The sequence below is a fragment of the Camelus dromedarius genome, chromosome 4 (genome assembly GCF_036321535.1).
Source record: "Camelus dromedarius isolate mCamDro1 chromosome 4, mCamDro1.pat, whole genome shotgun sequence".
NCBI classification, from domain to species: Eukaryota; Metazoa; Chordata; class Mammalia; order Artiodactyla; family Camelidae; genus Camelus; species Camelus dromedarius.
In genome coordinates, this window is record NC_087439.1 from 50,961,404 (window position 1) to 50,981,162 (window position 19,759).

General features: G+C 37.3%; 1 protein-coding gene across 2 annotated transcripts in view; it reads right to left on the bottom strand.

Moving 5' to 3' along the window:
• Positions 1–19,759, bottom strand: part of PDE11A (phosphodiesterase 11A) — a 360,789-nt gene that overhangs the window by 168,339 nt on the left and 172,691 nt on the right. For both annotated transcript variants that reach the window (XM_064484931.1, XM_010991251.3), the window contains exon 6: positions 143–275. In XM_064484931.1, the coding sequence (XP_064341001.1) occupies positions 143–275 (133 nt within the window). The remainder of the gene's footprint in view (positions 1–142; positions 276–19,759) is intronic.

The window sequence follows — 19,759 nt, forward strand, 5'->3', positions numbered from 1 at the left end:
CCCAGGGGAAAGATGTAGAAGAACTGCCAGTAAACTCAGGGGTTGCTGTTGGTCTGCATGATGCTCTTTTTGGCTCCAGCCGGCAAGCCATCAACAGGGTGACAACTGAACCTTAAGATTGCAACCAGAGGCCTCCACTTACCTCGGCATCAAAGCGGGGGTCCTGGTAGGCATCGCTGATGTTCACTGGGAGGCCTGTAGAAGCCACCAGCTCGGCAACACTGTTATTTATCAGCCAGTCGGAGTACGATGACTTCTCCATGCTTTCTTTGAAACTATCAGAACACCAAGGCAGGCAGTAAGAAAAGAGAGGAATATCAATTTGCCTGAAAGCAAACCCTGCAAGACTACACTCATAGCCAGATTATCTATCCTTATTAAGAAGGAATAAATGACTTTAGTCACAGAACAATAGTGAGATAATTATCAGTAGCTACTTCAAAAAGACTCACCTGCCATCATGTAAAATAATCATTGGTCAAAATGATAGATTCTCTATGATCTAAATAACTGCTCTAGATTGTATTTAAGCCCCACAGAAGTCAGGAATAAAGCAGGTAATCAGGTAATGACCAAACTGATGACAGGACGCCAACGCCTTGGCCAAATAAATTCCACTGACCCCCGACTCCTACCCCCAGTCCACACCCTTAACTGAGCAGACTAGCTGTCTGGCACCAGGAAAAATTAAACCCAAGAATGGGGAAGAATCAGGAAATAAACTGAGAATTTCCAAAACCTTAAGCAGAAGAGCACATCCAGACTGCATGTAATCTTAGTGACTATATGACTGTTTTGTAGTGTCAGCATATGTTTCTTAACAAGAATTCATTTTCTACTTAAAAAGCTCACTAGAAAACCTGTTTTAACTCTACTGACCCCTAACGTTAATAATTTAAAATATATCCGTATGTGATTTTAACAAGGAATTTTATGCTAAATGATCTTGTGAACTTTCCCTTTCGTCACTTTCACTGCAAATACCACATTTACAGAAATGCCCTAAGAATTAGTCAGATTCCCCATTCCATCCCTCCTTTCCACTGTTTCTTCCGCAGTCACATATCCAGCACTGCCAGGAGCTGTGGAAATGCCAAATTGAGTACTGGTCAAATTAGCAATATCAAGGAATATTTTCATGGAGGATGTTAGATTCATGGCTTGGCCAGTAATAATTGGAATTATGTAAATGAATGCAAGTATACTATGGCAATGTTTTTCAAACTACATTCGGTAGAACCCTGGGTTCTTGGAGATGTTAATGAGCATACAACAGCAAGAATAATAACGCTATTGACTCTTTCATCTAAGCTGCATTATATGTAAGAAAAACCCTAAATGCTGTACATAGTCATTGTTATTATGCAATAACATGCCTGTGTGGAATCTGTGCCATGTGGGGAAGGCCAGGAACTGGCACAGAGAGGCCACAGGATGCGTGAATGAGTGGAAGCCCAGACATTATTTACCATCATTAATATAACTCATCTGTAATGACTGCTGGTCTGTGTCTGATAAATTCAACATATATTTGTGATGTTATTCATCCCTTATTGCATATTAAATGTTACTGATACATAAAGTTATTCTTTATGGATCTCTGGCTGAAAAATGGAAACTTTAATAAGAAGCTGAGTCTTGTATTTCTCAGATGTTGCCTAAATCAAAAAAGTAAAAAGATTTCTTCAAATAGAAGATGAAGCCTTTTTCTTCTTAAGCAAAGGAGAAACAAAAAGTCTATGTTTTTTCTCTTTGCTATATTATACCCATGAGAAGTAAAATTTTACCTTGTGCTGCAATGAAAGCAAAATAGAGGAAGAAACATGATAATACACCCAACATGTGGCTCCAACTTAAAGAAGTCATTTCTAAGTTTATAAAAGGATTTGGTTGAATGCTGATCATTTCTTGCATCGATTAATTGATGTGTCAGTTCATTCTGTTCTGCCTGTGTACCACACGTTTTGTTTCTGTCTTCTGTGATAAAACAGCATAGAAAGTGGTGACCTGATGTGAGGCGGGAAGAAGAGCGGTGGCAAGACCCTGGGGATATGTCAGAGAAGGAGCCTGAGAGATGCTGGGGTAAAGGCAAGGCTGAGTGGGGTACACGAGGACTAAGGAAGGAACCAGTTTTATCAACAAGTGTCAAAAGCCTTTAAGCTGGGTCTCAGGATGAGCAAGAGTTCAGCAAGGAGAGACTGGAAGGGCAAGGAGGAAGGCACTCACAGAAGAGGAAACAGCAGGAACAAAAGACACAAAGGCAGCAGAGTACCAGGGTGTGTCCTTGGAACAGTGTGCAATCACCTTTGATAGGAGCACAGGATACTCATTGTGGGGGAATAAGACTGAACAGAAGGTCAGGGCCTAGAGGTGGAGGCTTTGACCAAGTTGCTGAGAACTTAACTATAGGCAATGGGGAGCCATGTAAGAGTACTGAGTAGGGAAGTGACATGATTTGAATTGTGATCTTGGGAAGCTTAATCGAGGGGCAATAAGCTAGAAGAACTAACCAGGAGAGACCCAAGGTGGGGAGCACTTCCAGTAGACCAATGAAGTCGTGCAGGTGGGAGGTGATGATGCTGGCCACTCAAGAGGTACTGCAGAAGCTTCTGCTGGGCGTAGTGGGTGGACAGCAGAGCCTGACATGTTGTTCCTGCGTGCCCATGGTGCTATTAGCAGAAGGGAGATGTTTAGAGGATTGGGGAGATGAGGAAAGATAACAGACATTCTCTGAGACTGGAACACATTATTCATAGTTGAAAATCCAGTACCAGAACCTCTAGCAAGACTTCAGGACTGAAAATACTGATACAGAGTTGGGATTATCTTCAGGAAGGATAAAATGGATTGCTCTGGGAGAGAAGATACAGGAAAATCTACAGAGAAAGTCTCCTCTCTAGAAGAAGAAAGGCAGTAATAAAGGGAAGGGAGATAAAGAAGAGAAAGAAAAAAAGGGAAAGCAAATTTATCAAGTAGCTTGGAAGCCACTTGAGGGAGGCCAGACACTGGTTCCCAGGGTGCCAACGCTTCATGGAATAAGGGAAGAATACTCTCCCCTAAGCTCTGCATAGTATTTTGATCGGTAGGTCCAAAGGCCGTATTGCTTGTGTCTTGTTGTTACAAGTTTCCTCCTTGAACAGCCCCTTCCTTTCTGTATAGGCTGGGGATAGGTCTGTGATGATCATTCGTATATGGATGCGTTCCTATACGCCAATTCATTTTTTCATTAAAAAGAAAAACACGTTTATCAATCATCACATGTGAATGAATGTCTGGTGCAAGTATTGGTGGATATACGTGTATGTTGCCAAGTCACATTGCACCCCAGCACACCATAGAAAGAGGAAATATGGCTTAGAATTCTTGACAACATTCATTTGTTGTTGAAAACCAAAAGTTGCTTAAGAAACCATTAAAATATTTCCAAAGTTTATTTGTTTTAGTATCTGTCCATGTTTCATATTTTGTCACATTCAAGTCATAACACAATTTTGACCTCAGCAGTGGGGATGTTAAAAAAAAATTTCTAGCTTACAGAAAAAAAAAAAAAAAACCCACAGTGCAGACACCCACCCAAAAAAAATCCTTGAAAGAGAAGAGTAAAATAAATATAATTGTCACCTAAACTTCAGTGATAAATACCTTTAAAAGTAAAAATTAACCAGTTTGGTTATTTTAACTCTTTAAAAAGGTAGACCTCCCTAAGATGAAGATTAATTTAAAATAACAGGCAAATTGTAAAGAAATCCTTTAGCTCATATTTTACCAGGACCAGGTGCATAGGAAAGTGTGGGTTTTTAAGTGAGTTTTCTATTAAGGGCTGCAGTTTAATATATCTTCCTTAGTGGTATCTTGTTCCAAGTTTGAGACTCACACTGACCTCAGAGAGAACGTCATGAGCTTAAATATACTGACTGTGGAGGGATAAAAGAGAATTGCCCTATGACAGCAAACACATAATTCCTGCAAAGTGGCTGTCCCTGAAATTAGGGCCAGTGAGGTAGATATAAACCTCAGGGCCAACAAGCTGCAGGGTAGCACAGGAGAGAAATCGATACAAGTAAAACAAAACAAGACAAAATAAATACCACAGGACAAGAAACTTCATCGTCTTCAACTGTCTGAAAAAACCTATCTTAGCTAAAGGTTCAAACAGAGAAAACTGTAGGAAAATAAACTTAAGACTATTTCTTAGAATTAATTCTCAAAACAACTCTCTAAATTAGAAGACAAAATATCTGAATAAAATCATGTTAATGATTAGATTGTCTGTACTGACGTTTTTGTTTTCAACACTAGAGTTTAGTCTTCATTAGAGACTCCCAAAGACTTCATTCTTCAAGAATGACCATTGGTTAAGCCCCTACTAAGTCTTAGAACGTACTAGGATGGATCCTGAATGAAGTGATCAATAAGGGTCCTTTCCTTTTTGCTGAAAAACATCAGCACATGAGAACCTGTCTAGACATGGATGGTCAGTTCGGCCCTGCCCCTACTGGTACAGAAAGAGGTATAGGTAGGAGCTAAAGGAGCCACACATTCAGGGAACTCACAAGCAATGCCAATGGATTGTGATGCCCTAAAGGAGGATGTACAAGACATTATGGGAACAGAGGAAAGAACAGACAGCTCTATTTGGGCTGGGAATGGTATTTGGAACTACTTCACAAAGGAAATTGGTGTAAGCTGATATTTGTAGGATAATTAAGAGCTCATCTGGCAGAGAAAGAAGGTAAAAAACACTTCAGACAAAAACCACAGCATAAGTAAAGCATTGGAAGTGTGAGGTTTTCCATATTGTTATGATGAATAGTAGATCAAAACTTAGGCTATATGGTAGAAGGGATAAAACAGGCAACAATGGAACAGGCCAACCAATCTACTGTGTGGTTCCATGCACACACTTTGTTCCTACAACTCCTCACACACTGATGATTCCAGCATCCATATTAGCAGCCCATTGTGCTCCCTCTTGAGTTCCCTCCATATATATATACAAGCACTTTCTGGACATTTCCTCCTGGTTATCACTAAGCACCTTAAATTTAACCTTTTCAGGACTGAACTAACACACTCTCCTTGACATGGTAACAATCATTAATGAAGACTGTGACTATTAACTAAAAACAGATCATTGGGTTAGGAATAATTATTTTCTTATTGTCAGGGAATGATTGTCAGTTGCCCTCTGATAGCGTGAGGATTATCCAGTGGGTAAGATTCAGAGATGCTAAGAGTCAGGAACTCCCAAAATTCTTTAGGACAGATAGTTCTTTTTTTGTACTTTGTAAACAAAAACTGATTTTTGATCTACAGGGTTGTGCTTGGTACTATTTTCCATCTTCTTTCATTGACTAAAGGTCAGTCTGAACTTTGGTTCACAAAGAGAAACTTCACTCCTTAGTTTTTCTTCTCAAGTAAGCCTGTCTATCCCTGGGTCCTTCCTGAAGCTTTGAGCTGTGCAACATTATTTGAAGTTGTCTTTCAATGAGGAGATTAAGGAACTAAGTCAATACCAGTAGGACTCAAAACTAGTTCCCCAGCAGGAGAGGCTCAAACACCTACGACTAGGACATTAATAATTTCCTACTGGTTTCAGTATATCTTTGAAAGTTACCAAATAAGTCTTTCAGTCATAAAAGGTAATGGTAGAGAATGTAATTAGCAAGTAGAATCAGCCTGTCGGTTCTTACACTGTGGTAGGAGAGGAGGATGCTCTAAGTTGCAGATATTCCTGAATCTTATGACCTGGACCTGTTAATGGACTTGTCTTTAAAATTTTGCCTGAGGACACTTTATCACACTCACATTTCCCTCATTTCAAGCATTGTGTTAGAAATTAAGACATGCCAACAAAAGAACACGTTTTCTATCCTTCATTTCCTCAAGTTCTACGATGAGAGTGATGAGATTTATCATCCCAAGCAGTTGGTGTCACTTTGGGAAAGTGTCTTGTGAGACGTAGATGGGTGTCTAATGGCATTACTGTGAGTGGTTGATGTCTATCATTTAACATCATATAGTGACAACTGCTTGGTTTCACAGCCAAGCAAATCTGGGTGGGTTTTTTTGTTTGTTTGTTTGTTTTTTGTATCTTAGTCCAACATTTTCTTGCTGTGAGACTACAGATAAAATTTTAATAACTCTGAATCTTAGTTTCCATAATATAAAATAAAGGAATAAGGCCCATTTTATAGGGCTGTTTTAAGGATACAATAACATAATCTTAAAGAAAGCATGGCACATAGAAAGCTCTCAATATGTATCAATTCCTTGTATCCCAAAGATTTTCCTTCTATTAAAAACATTAGTAAGACATGCTCTGTTTAACTGCTTATCTCCTGGGGCAGGAGAGATGTTGTTTTTGACTGTGTTATTGTTGTCAGACTTGGAGAGGTGCTGAAGAAAAAATGTGCGAGCTGGCCAAATCATTGATAATAAAGCACACAGTTAAAATTCTATTCTTCTAGATGTGTCAGGTAGCCCCATCACATCTCTCTTTGGGGCTGCTGTGGGCACTTCCATTCATCTGCTCTGGACTGAGGGCACACCTTCCCACAAGGCATGTATCTGCACAGCAAGAAAGGAAAAGTGGACTCAACATGTTAAAATATTAACTAAGGCATGCTGAATGAGAGACCAACAAAACTGTGTGAGTCAAGCATAAAAACCAATCGTTAAAGCTTCTGAGTTGCCATAATCCTGTTTACTGTGTAGGAACAATCTAAGGGACAATTGACCTACATAGGCTGCTTTATTATGTTTGATCTCAGGACTTATTCATGTGCCTTGTTGTTCATGGAACGCATTTATAGCTTTCACTCTCCTCTGTGATAGTTTTAGTAGAGTGACAAGCCCACTGGCCTGAAATAAATAGGGGTAATGAGAGGGTTTGTCTTTCATTTGAGTCTTCATGTTCAAAAGCAAGAAAAAGAAAAGAAAGAAATTAGATATATTTAAGAGAAGAAGGTTAGATGTTTGGGAATTATGTTTCCTTGAGCTCCCTAAGATTTTGGGAGACACAAAACTTTATTACAAATATGTCCTCTCCTTCACTAATGTTTAGTTCTTAAAATTAGCATCTTGCAAATGGGGTGTATACACATACATTACTAGTGCCATGGAGGGTTATTTGAGGGGTGGGAAGACATATAAGCCCAGAAGTATCAAAGTGACATGGCTCCTGAGAGGTGTACTTAGGTCAGGCATAAAGTGTTTCAGTGTAAACACTCCAATCTAATAACACCCCATTTTTAGGGAAGGGCTGGGGGAGATACCTTGGTTCTCTGTAACAATGGAGTTTCCTGGTAGAGAAGTAGCCTTGGTACCAGGAGGGAGCCTCAGAGCTTGGGCTCTGGTACTGGTCTGTCTTCCATTAAACTAACTCATACCTGCTGAACCACCTCTTTGCTAAACAACTGAGCTATCTGGATCTTTCATTCTTCAATTAGCAACATTAAATATTGGTATAATAAGGTTCAGGAGCCCTAAATTTGATAGATAATAGATAGTCAAAAAGAATTTCCTAAGGTTCTTGTTTAAATGAAGTTACACAACAACACAAATCTTATGTTCCAAGATGATTGGTCATGGTAGCAATGATGCTATTTTAATATTTAATGTTTTGAAGGGTTTCTTCATTTCCTTGAAATCAGAATAAGTATCATATTTTCATTTATACAGAACACCCATCACATGGAGGTACAGTCAAAGTAAGATGATCCATGAAGAAGAAAGTAGAAGAAAAAGAATATATTCATGACCTACCGTGGAAAGATTCTGTCTTACATCAGTGTGTAAGTTTGTCTAACATTCCCTATTACTTTATGTAATAGAGAAATTTAGAAGAAGGTAAGAAGAGAAGGAGACAACTTCCAAATTGACAGAGCAAAGACCACTGAAATTATTTTCCTTCATAAAAGCATGAGAACACTAGCGAAAATTGTCAAAATCGACTTTCTGAAAATCCTGGGGATTAAAGAGAGGCTTGCAAAAATCCAAGGAGTGTTTATTCAAGAAAAACAGTTGGATCTCTGCAAGGACAGCACACCACATGGCATTTCAACATACTTATTCTCATCTCCCTCTCCTTAGCTCTGGAGTAGTGGTGAAAACCAACAGACTCATAATCATGCTAGTTGTGAAAACCAGCAGCCAAGCAGCCACTGGCAGAAGAAGAATGGGTTTGGAGCTCCCCAAAATTCCCACCACCAGAGAATTGTCATTTTTTGACCTGTTTGGCAGCTCCATTGAAATCTCCACTCACAGATCTTATCTTTATTTGACCTGACTTGGAGCTTGCTCACTAAGAACAGCTTTGACCCTTAGGTATTTGTCGGGGGAAAAATTGTTTAACAATTGTTTAACATCACAACTGTTGTAGGCAGGGAGACAGTTACAGCTAACAAGAAAACTTAAAAGGAGAAGGAGAAGTGTGGAAATAAGATATTCCTAGAGACCTTTGAAAAGTTCTGACACATTCCTGGAAATCTAGAAGAGTGGGCACTTTTAGAGTTGTATGTATGCCTACGAAAGACCTGAGAAGGCCCTAATCTCCCACCTCTGGTTGACCTTGAAGCTCTGTGAAAGCAGAAAGTGAAAGCTAAGTAAACTTCTTGTCAGAGAGTAGAAGGTACCCCCCCCCCCAGATGCACACAGATCCCCTCAGCAAGGCTGGAAGATTATTGGTTGAATTTTTTAAAGAAAATATCTGTCTAATCATTAGCTGACAACTAAGCTAACTAAGCAGAGAATTCAGTTGCCATACAAACAAAGACACTTCAGGGAAGTCACTAAAAAACAAACAGCAGGAACAACAATAACAGAAACAAAAAGAGATAACAACAAACCATAGATAGAGTGAGTAAGAAGTAGATCTGATTTCCAGAATTTCCTATTATATTATTTAAAATATTCAGTTTTCAACAAAAAGAGAGAGAGAGACATATTTTTAAAAAACAGGAAAATACACAGGAAAAAAGGCAATCAATAGAAACTGTCCCTGGTTAAGCCCATATGTTGGATTTACTAGACCAGGACTTTAAATGAGCCATTATAAATATGTTCAAAGTACTAAAGGGAACCATTCCTAAAGGACTAAAGAAAAATATGAGAACAATATCTCACCAAATAATGAATAACCATAAAGAGACGGAAATTATTAAAAAAAAAAAAGTCAAGCAGAAGCTCTAGAATTGATAAGTATAATAACTGAAATGAAAAATTCACTAAGAGAGCTCAAGAGCAGGTTTGAAGAGCCAGAAGAAAGAATCACTGAACTTGAAGATAGGTTAATTGAAGATACAGACTATCTGGTCTGAGGAACAGAAAGAAAGAAGAATGAAGGAAAACAGAGTCTCAGACATGTGACACACTATCAAACATATAAACATATGCATATGGGAGTATCCCGAAAGAGAGGAGAGAAGAAAAGGAGTAGAAAAGTATTTGAAGAAATATCGATAAAAAACATCCCATATTTGAATAAAATAAACTTTAATCTATGTTCAGGAAGCTCAATAAAATCCAAGTAGGATAAACTCAAAGGGATCCACATCTAGACACATCATGGACAAACTGCTGAAAGACAAAGAGAATCTTGAAAACAACAAAAGAGATATGACTCAATCACATAGAAACAATCCTGAGTAAGATCAACAGCTCCATGATCAGAAACCATGGAGACCAGAAGGCAGATGAATGACATATTAAATTGCTCAAATAAAAAGACTGTCAAACAATACCTACATATCCAGCAAAATTATACTTCAGAAATAAAGGAGAGATTAAGACATTATCAACAAACCAAAACTGAGAAAATTCATTGTCAGTAGAACTGCCCTAAAGGAAATACTAAACATAGTCCTTCAGGCTGAAATAAAAGGACACTAGAGGGAAATCTGAATCCACATGAAGAAATAAAGATCACTGATAAAGATAACCCTACAATAAATACAAAAGACAGCATAAATGTATTTTTTTGTTTGTAACTTTTTTTTTCTCTCCTATCTCATTTAAAAGACAACTGCATAATGCAATTGTAAAATTTTGTTTATAGGGTTATAATATAAAAAATATAACTTGTAAGACAACAATAACACAAATGAGGGGGGAGGCAACAGAATTATATAGGATCAAAGTTTTGTATACTATAGAAATTACATAGGTATTAATCCAAATTAGACTGTTACAAATTAAGATGTTAACCATAATCCCCAGGGTAATCACTAAGAAAAGCATTGAAAAAAATAGTGAAAGAAATGAGAAGACAATTTAAGTAGTACATTTAAAAATATTTAACACAAAAGAAGGCAATAATGAAGGGATAGAAGGACAAAAAGACATAAGTCTTTTGAAAACAAATAACAAAAAAAGGTAGATAAAAATCCTACTTTATAAATAATTATTTTAAATACAAATGAATTAAACACTCCAAAAAAAGGCAGAGATTGGCAGAACAGATAAAATAACATGATCCAACTATATGCTGTCTACAAGAAACATAGTTTAGGTTCAAAGACACAAACAGGTTAAAAGTAAAAAGATGAAAAAATATATACCATGCAAACAGTTACCAGAAGAGAGTTTCAGTGGCTATGTTAATATCAGACAAAATAGATTTTAAGAAAAAAAAGTTAATAAAGACAAAGAAGAATATTTTTAAATCATAAAGGTTGAAGCATCAAGAAAATAAAACAGTTATAAATATATGGCACCTAACAACAGAGCCCCAAAATATTGTGAAGCAAAAACTGAGAAAATTAAAGATAGAACAGATAATTCAACAAAAGTGGCTGGAGTCTTCAACACTGTAGTTTCAATTACAGATAGAACAACCAGGCAGAAGAAGAATAATAAGGAAAAGACTTGAACAACACTATGAACCAATTAGACCTAACAAACATCTATAGAACACTCTATCCAACAGCAGCAAAATAGACATTCTTCTCAAGCACACATAGAGCTTTCTCTAGGATAGACGACCTATTAGACCATAAAACAAGTCCCAGTAAATTTTAAAAGATTGATATCATAAAAAGTATTCTTCAACCACAATAAAATGAAATTAGAAATAAATAAAAGAAAGACACTTGGAAAATTCATAAATATTTAGAAATAAAATAACACACTCCTAAAGAACCAATGAGTCACAGGAAAAAATCACCAGGAAATTACAAAATATTTTGAGATGAATGAAAACAAAACACAACATACCAAAACACACTGGATGCAGCCAAAGCAGTGCATAGAAGATAATTTAAAGCTATAAATGCCCACATTAAAAAAGAAAAAAGATCTCAAATTAATAACTTCACCCTCCACCTAAGACAGTAGAAAAAGAAGAGCACACCAAACCTTAAGCAGGCAGACGGAGGGACATAATAAAGATTAGAGGAGGAATAAGCAAACTGAGAAGAGGAAAACAATAGAGAAAACCAACAAAAACGAAAGTTGGTTCTTTGAAAAGGTCAATAAAATTGATAAACTTTTATCTAGGCTTAGCAAGAAAAAAAGAGAGAGGACTCAAATTACTAAGATCAGGAATGAAAGAGGGACTATTACTACCAACTTTGAAAAAATAAGATGATATGGGAATACTATAAATAACTGTGTGACAACAAACTAGATAACCTAGATGAAATGGACAAACTTCTAGAAAGACACAAACTATTGAAAAGGATGTAAGAATTAGAAGATCTAAATAAAACCATAATAAGTAAAGAGGTTAGATTAATAATTTAAAATATTTACACAAAGAAAAGCTCAGGACTAGATGCTTTCACTGGTAAATTCTACCAGATGTTTAAAGAATAATTTTTGTATAAACATCAACCTTTCATTTCCAAAACGTAGGCAGGAATCCTTACCAATTCATTCTATGAGAACAGTATTACCCTAATAACAAAACCAGATAAGATATCACAATAAAAAGGAAATTAGAGATCAATCTCCCTTATGAATATGTATGTAAAAATTCTCAACAAAATACTAATGAACCTAATCCAGCAACATATAAAAAGGATTACACACCATGACCAAATGGGATTTATCCCAAGAATACATGATTGGTTTAGCGTTCAAAAGCAATCAACTCAATGCATCATATTAATAGAACAAAGCAAAAAAAAAAAAAAAAAATCACATAGTCATCTCAATAGACACAGAAAAAGCATTTGGCAAAATCCAACACTCCTTCATGACAAAAACTATCAACAAATTAGGAATGGAAAGAAGCTTACTCCAAAATAGCTAAAGCAATCTTGAAAAAGAATAAGGCCGGAATAAAGAAAATTGTAGCTTATTTCAAAGCTACGGTAATAAACGCAGTGTGGTACTGGCATAAGGATAGACGTGGATCAATGAAATAGAATTGAGAGTCCAGAAATAAGCTCATACATCTATGGTCAATTGATTTCCTACAAGGGTGCCAAGACAATTCGATGGGGAAAGAATTGTCTTTTCAATAAATTGGTGTTGAGGCAACTGGATATACACGTGCAAAAGAATGAAACTGAATACCTATCTCACGTCATACACAGAAAGTAAATGGAATGTGGATCAAAGGCCTAAATGTAAGAGCTAAAATCATCACACTTTTAGAAGAAAAGCAAAAATCTTTATGAGCTTGGATTAAGCACTGGTTTCTTAGATATGACACTAAAAGTACAAGTGAAAAAAGAAAAAAAATACAAATTTGACTCCATCAAAATTAAAATCTTGTATTTGAAAGGACACAGTCAAGAAAGTGAGAAGACAGCTCACAGAATGGGGAAAATATATGTAAATCAAGAAGATAAAAAGGGACTTATAACCAGAAAATACAAAGAACTTTTATAACTCAACAATCAAAAGACTATTAACATAATTAAAGAATGGCAAAGGATTGAAATAAGTATTTCTCAAACAAGATATACAAATGGCCAATATGGGCATGAAAAGATACTCAACATCGTTAGCCATTAGGGAAATGCAAATCAAAACCACAATGAGATACTACTTCACACTCACTAAAATGGTTATAATTTTATAAACAAACAAACAGACAAACAAAAAGCTGGTGAGGATCTAGAGAAACTGGAACCCTCATATTTTGCTGATGGGCATGTAAAATTGTGTAGCCTCTGTGGTAAACAGTCTAAAAGTTGCTCCAAAAGTTAAACATACAGTTACCATGTGATCCAGCAATTCCACTTCTAGGTGTATACCCAAAAGACCTGAAAACATATGTCCACTCACAAACTTGTACATGAATGTTCATAGCAGCATTATTCCTAATAGGCCAAAAGTGGAAACGACATTGTCAATTGATGAATAGATAAATAAAATGTGATCTATACAATGGAATATTTACTCGGTCACAGAAAGGAACGAAGGCATAAAGTACATGCTACAACATGGATAAATCATAAAAATATGCCAAGTGAAAGAAGCTAAACACAAAAGGCCACATACTGTATAATTACATTTATATGAAATGTCCAGAATAGACAAATATACAGAAGTAGAAATTAGTCATTGCCAGAGCTGGGGAGGAGGAGGGAGTAGGGAGTGACTACTAATGAGTACAGAGTTTCTTTTTGGGGTGATAAAAAGTTTCTGGAAACATAACAGCACATGACTGAACAATCCTGTGAATATACTAAAAACCACTGAATTGTACTCTCAAAGGATGTTCCTGTTGTATGTGAATTTTATCTCAATAAGAAAAATTTTGGACAGTTAACTAAATCGAGTAACACATAATGAGTGGTTCGCTAGTGTAGTGGCTGTGGAGATGCCCCATTCATACGTCTCTCTAAGAGAACCTGCAACGGGGGGACAGCTGTTTGAATATCTCCATCTCCTGACCTCCAGACCAAGCTTCCCCTGGGGCTGTTGCCTACTAGTGGCTGAGCATGGCAAGGGTAGGAACTGAGCCATCCCCATGGATGTGAAATTTCTCCAATGGGCAACCTCTGCTCAGAACTCCCCATTGGCCTGGCAGAGATTTTCTCTAAAGCACGCTGCAATCTCTCACTCCTCCTGTTCACTCCTTCCTTTCCTCTCTCCTTGCCCAGAGCACTGTAGTGGAAGGTTTTCCCTGCCTACTCCTTGTCCCACCCTCTTTATCCTTCACAGCTGTTTCCCCTGAAAAATCTTTTGCCTATTTTACCCTGGCACATGCTTCTTGGAGGACAGGAACTGACCCCTAAGGTATAGTTAAGAATGACTCTAGTACAAGACTTGAAGAATGTGGCTAAAGGCCCTGAATGTGTCTGCTCTGTAACAGAGAGTGTGGGGACATCATTACTCCGTGTGCCGCAGGGTTCCAAAATCAGATTATGTAACACATGTCAATCACTTGTATTAAACAGCTGTATAAAAAAGCTACACAAATAAACCCCTCCCCAAGGTGCCTAATTATAAGCACAATATGTATTTGAGTGAAGAAGTTCTGGACTGCTTGGGAAAATCAGTTTCACACAACTACCGTATTTAAAAATAACCTAAACAGACATGAATTGAGGCCACACACGCTGCATGTGTAAATCAGATGAGGCTTAAAAGTCTAAAGTTTTGTTGCAGGTTCCAACAAAACAATGAATCATGAAATCAATTTTGGGGTTCGATACAGCAGGTGGGTTTTTTTTTAGGAATAGAAAAAATCAGAATATACATACATAGTAGAGGTAAGAATAGTTTCATGAAATTGTTTTAGATATATGCATGTGTGCATTTGTATTTATATTTACATATGTTAGCTAGGTTTGGATATAAAATGTACTTTTGTTGTAGGCTGCAGGCAAAAAGGTTGAAAGTCACGAGCTAAGGGATACATGGTGAAAATGGCACAGTTAGGATTCATGGTAAAGATATTCAGCAACATTCTCCAGGATAGGAGCAGAATTTCTGATTCCCGAAAGCCTCATCAGGGTGGCATGCTTTTGAGTGGTAACGTCCAACCAACAGCAAGTCACATCACACCTTTCAGAAACATTAGCCCAGAGTCACTTTCATAAACTGGGTAAGTGCTGGAGATCACCTCGCCTGGGCCAGGTACATCTCAGAGTTATATGATGTACAATAAGACTCGAGATACAATTACAGTAAATTGTGATGAACAAAATCCTCACTTATCTCCCTTAGTCTCTCTAGGCTAACATAGTCTATCCCAAGTTTATTCCTGAAAATATCTTTGCTGCTGGATAAAAACAAAAAAGATCTCCAGGAGTCTTGTTTACAGACTCTTGAACTAATGGTGGAGCTCATCCTGTAGTTTTGTCTCATTATAGACACATCGCATGGAAGTTAGTGCCCCACTTCCCCTCTGAAAAAGACCAGATCTGGGCTGTGGGGATTGGAAACCTAAAGGAAAGAGTTACCGAGAAGTGAGGAACACCAGAAGGAGTAATTTGTTTGCAAAACTAAATTCCACACAGAATTGAAGAGAAAAATAAAAAAATCAACGAGACATTCAAACTTTCAATATTCTGACCCAAAAAATTGCAATGCAGAAAACTAATGTTGAGAAGAATCAAACGGATGTCCAATCTTAAAAATGAAAGAAACCCTAAAGGTCTCCTAGATGCTTCTCAAAGTTGAGATACATGTACCCTAAGGTAGATGTAGATGAGCTAAGGGACGGAAAAGCCACAAGAAAACAATGTGTGGAAGGGTCATATTATTTCATTGAATCTACAATACCATCAGTTGTAAGATGCACGGTTATTTTTCAACAACTAAAAAAAGAGAAAAAATGCTGCAATGAGTCATTGTGTTCTTATCAGCCAAAATATTTTAATTTTATTTTAAAGATTTTCTAGACAAATGAATTTTATCATATACCATTCTTAAAGGAAAATTTAAACCATACAAGTTGATTATACACAGGAGGTAAAATTATAAGCAAAATAAATTGACTAAGATATTTCTAAAATTTCTTTAAATCCAGTGTCACTCTTATGAATCACTTTTCAATAGTCTTCCATGTTCCCAGGCATCACCCTTTGAGCCATCAGGATGCAGCACTTCCTAGAAGAGTGCTCCAGCATCATCTCCAGAACTCTCTTCGAAGCTGCCACCCTTCTCCTGCAAGTTTTGATGCTGTCATTCTACTGAACTTGGTAAGAGGTGTCACTAGGAGGTTTTTAGACAACAACCAGACTCATATTCCTTCTTCAAGTGTTCCTTAGTTGATTTGTTGACAGAAATTTTAAGGGGTTGCTGTTGTCCAATTACGCCCCCAGCAATTCTTTTACTGTGCAGGTACATGTCTGAAAACTGTGCCAAACCTAACATAACTCGGAAGGTTATGAAGGGCTCCTAGTCCTCTGTTCCACATGACTGTACATGGCTTATTCATCAGCTCAGCTGTCATTCATCTGTGGGATGAATGACACCATTGAGTTCAATCTCATTCTCATATGAGACTGGGTTCAAATTCATACACTAATACTGCAGTCATTCCTACTTTTGCATAACAAACTACTACAACATTAGTAGCTTAAAACAACACACTTTTATTGTCTCACAATTCTGGAGATCAGAATTTTGTCATGGTATTTGTCAGCTGCATTTGCTTGCTGCTCAAGGTCTCATGAGACCAAAATCAAGACGTGGACAGAACTTCATTCCCTTTTAGGGGTTCTGTGGAAGAATCAAGCTCTTTCGGGCTATTGGAAGAATTCAAATGAGGTCCTGGTTTCCTTCACATGTGGCCCTCTCTATATTTAAGCCAGCAAGATGTACAGAATCCTGCTCTTGCTTCAAATCTCTCTGACTTCCCCCTTCTGCTGCATTCCTCTTCTGTCCTCAACTAGGAGAAAGCTCTGTATTTGAGCGCTTATGATTACACTGAGCCTAGCTAGTTAATGTATAATAATCTCCCTATTTTAACATCAACTGAGTAATAACCTTAATTACAACTGCAAAGTCTCTTTGGCCTTGTAATGTAATGTATTCATGGACAACAGAGGGTGAAGGTCATGGGGACCTAAATTCTGCCTACCACCTTTAGTTTGATGATATTATTTAAAATTAAATACAGTGGCAAGTTTTAACCACCTGATGTTATGCATGGCATCATGTTGAAATGCTACATTTTGCCATCAATGTTCTTGAGGTTGATCATTTTAGCACACTTAGCATTGACAGGCATACATGTCAAAAGACACTGGAATTTTCTTAGCATTTCCTATTTGACTAAATTCAGGTTCCTTTTTAGCTTTTTATTTTTAGTTTAAATATAATCAGTTTACAATGTGTCAATTTCTGGTGTACATCATACTGTTTCAGTCATATATATACATACATATATTCCTTTTCATATTCTTTTTCACTATAGGTTACAAGATATTGAATATAGTTCCCTGTACTATACAGTAGAAACTTATTGTTCATCTATTTTATACATAGTATTTCGGATCTGCAAATCTCAAACTTCCAGGTTATCCCTTTCTACCCACTTTCCCTCTGGTAACCATGAGTTTGCTTTCTATGTCTGTGAGTCCAGCTTCCTTTTTTCCTCAGCTGAATCACTTGTCGCTGGAAGTTAGCAGCTTCTAATACATTGGAAGTTTTTGACAAAGTGATACTCCACACTTTAATAGTAGTCCTGCATCATGCATGAATTTGATTACACTGGTCTATTATTGTTTTGAAATTTCTTTCATTTATTGTGAGTTCTTTGTCCATTTCTCCTGTCTTCAGTTGCATGAGTTGGCATGTGGTAAATGATCCTTTAGTATGTACTTTAGTAACAAAATAGAACATAGCTTCATCTCCTTATGAGTTTCTTCCTTGGTTTAGCTTTGCAAGAATAGACTTGTGGCCAGTTTTCTAACAACAAACATTTTCATCACTAATATCAAATTTATATTTCACTTCTTGTTTCCATATTTTTCTGCAAAACAATGCTTTTCATTTCAATTCTAAATCATCATATAATCTTGTTGAAGGCATATTAAGCAGCAACTGAAACAATTAAGGCCATAGTCTTAATAGAGTGAGCATTAGATGGCAAAAGAATTTCTTTCAGACATAAGCTTGCAGGAGGGCAGGTAGTATTGCCAGAAGCACTGCTCTCAGATTTACCAATTCAACCCTTAGTAACCTGCAAGTGTATGCATGTTATTTAACCTCTCTGAACCTTGGGATCCTCATTTGTAAAATGAGGACAATAACATGTAACTCATTTGGGCATTTGTGAGATTAACTAAGACAACATAAGTGTGACAGATACTAGACTTTCAATGACAGTTAATTCTCTTTCCCTAATTAAATAAGAAATCACTACAATGCACAATAGTGGATGCACAAAATCATAGCTTCCTGGAACTTTATTGCTGGAAGAAACATTTGGTAGACACTATTATATCTTTCTCATTTTAATAACTGAGTGTATTAGTCTCCTAGGGCTGCCATAATGAAGTACTACTGATTTGGTGGCTTACAATGGAAATTTATTCTCTCGTAACAGGCCAGAAGACCGAAATCAAGGTATTGGCAGGGCTATGCCCCTCCAAAGGCCCTGGGGAGAATCTCTCATTGCCTTTTCCAGCTTCTGGTGGCTCCTGGTGTTCATGGCTTGTATGTGTCACTCCAGTCTGTGCCTCTGTCTTCACATGGTCTTCTTTGTGCCTCTGAATGCTCTCTTCTCTTCTTATGAGGACATCAGTCTTTGGATTTACTGCCCATGCAATAAATTCAGCATTATATCCAACATTATTTCATCTCCAGATCCTTAACTAACTGCATCTGCAAAGACCCTATTTCCAAATAAGCTCACATTTAAGGTTCCAGATGGACATGAACCTTGAGAGGATTCTATTCACTCAATTCACTACACTGAGGAAACAGGTTTTATTGAATAAACTTTAAAATAGAGCAAATTAGTAACCTTAAATATTTCTACCTGAGTGTTAAAGATCGATTTTTTTCTATCTCTGTATTCTTAGAAGTGGTCTGTAAAAACACCCATTTTTAACTTCACCAGGTGAGAGTGGCAACTGAAGACAACAAACTGAATATCACACAAAGGACAAAGCAGGTGAAATAGTTTAAAACTGAACACAACATACGGTTCATACAAATCCTTTAACTGCCCCACCCCTGTGAATTTCTCACTGGCCATGTTTCCCCACAGGTTTCAGCCTCCACCCACGTTGCTCAGCCCCCTTGTTTCTTGAAGATCTTGTTTGCCTCTACTTGCTCCTTATTTTTCCTGAATTCTCTTCTTCTTGGATACCTTTTACATTCAAACCTTTGTATTAGTTTCCAGTTGTTGCCGTAATACACAACCACAAACTTCAGTGACTTTAAGCAGCACAAAGTTATTACCTTCTAGTTCTCTAAGGGAGAATCCATTTCCTTGCCCACATTCCTTGGCTCATGACCCCATCCCTCCACCCTCAAAGCCAGCAATGGCAGGTCAGGTCTTTCTCAGACTGCATCACTCTGCTTCTGTCCTCACATCTCCATTTATAACAACATTTATGAGCATCTTGGATCCATCCAGATAATCCAGGATAATCTCCTCATCTCCAGGTTCTTAATCAGATCTGCAAAGTCCACTGTGCCATGTAACATTCACAGGTTCCACGGATTAGGAACTGGATATCTTTGCAGGTCATTACTCTGCCTACCATATGCCCTTATCTTTTCCAACAGAGCATTTCAGCTCTCCATCCTCCAGGCTGACCTGCATGCTGAAAGGCTCGTTAAACAAAGGGTCTTGCCCTTTTACTGCTCTGAGATGTCTAGCTTTATTTTTCTCCTCCTC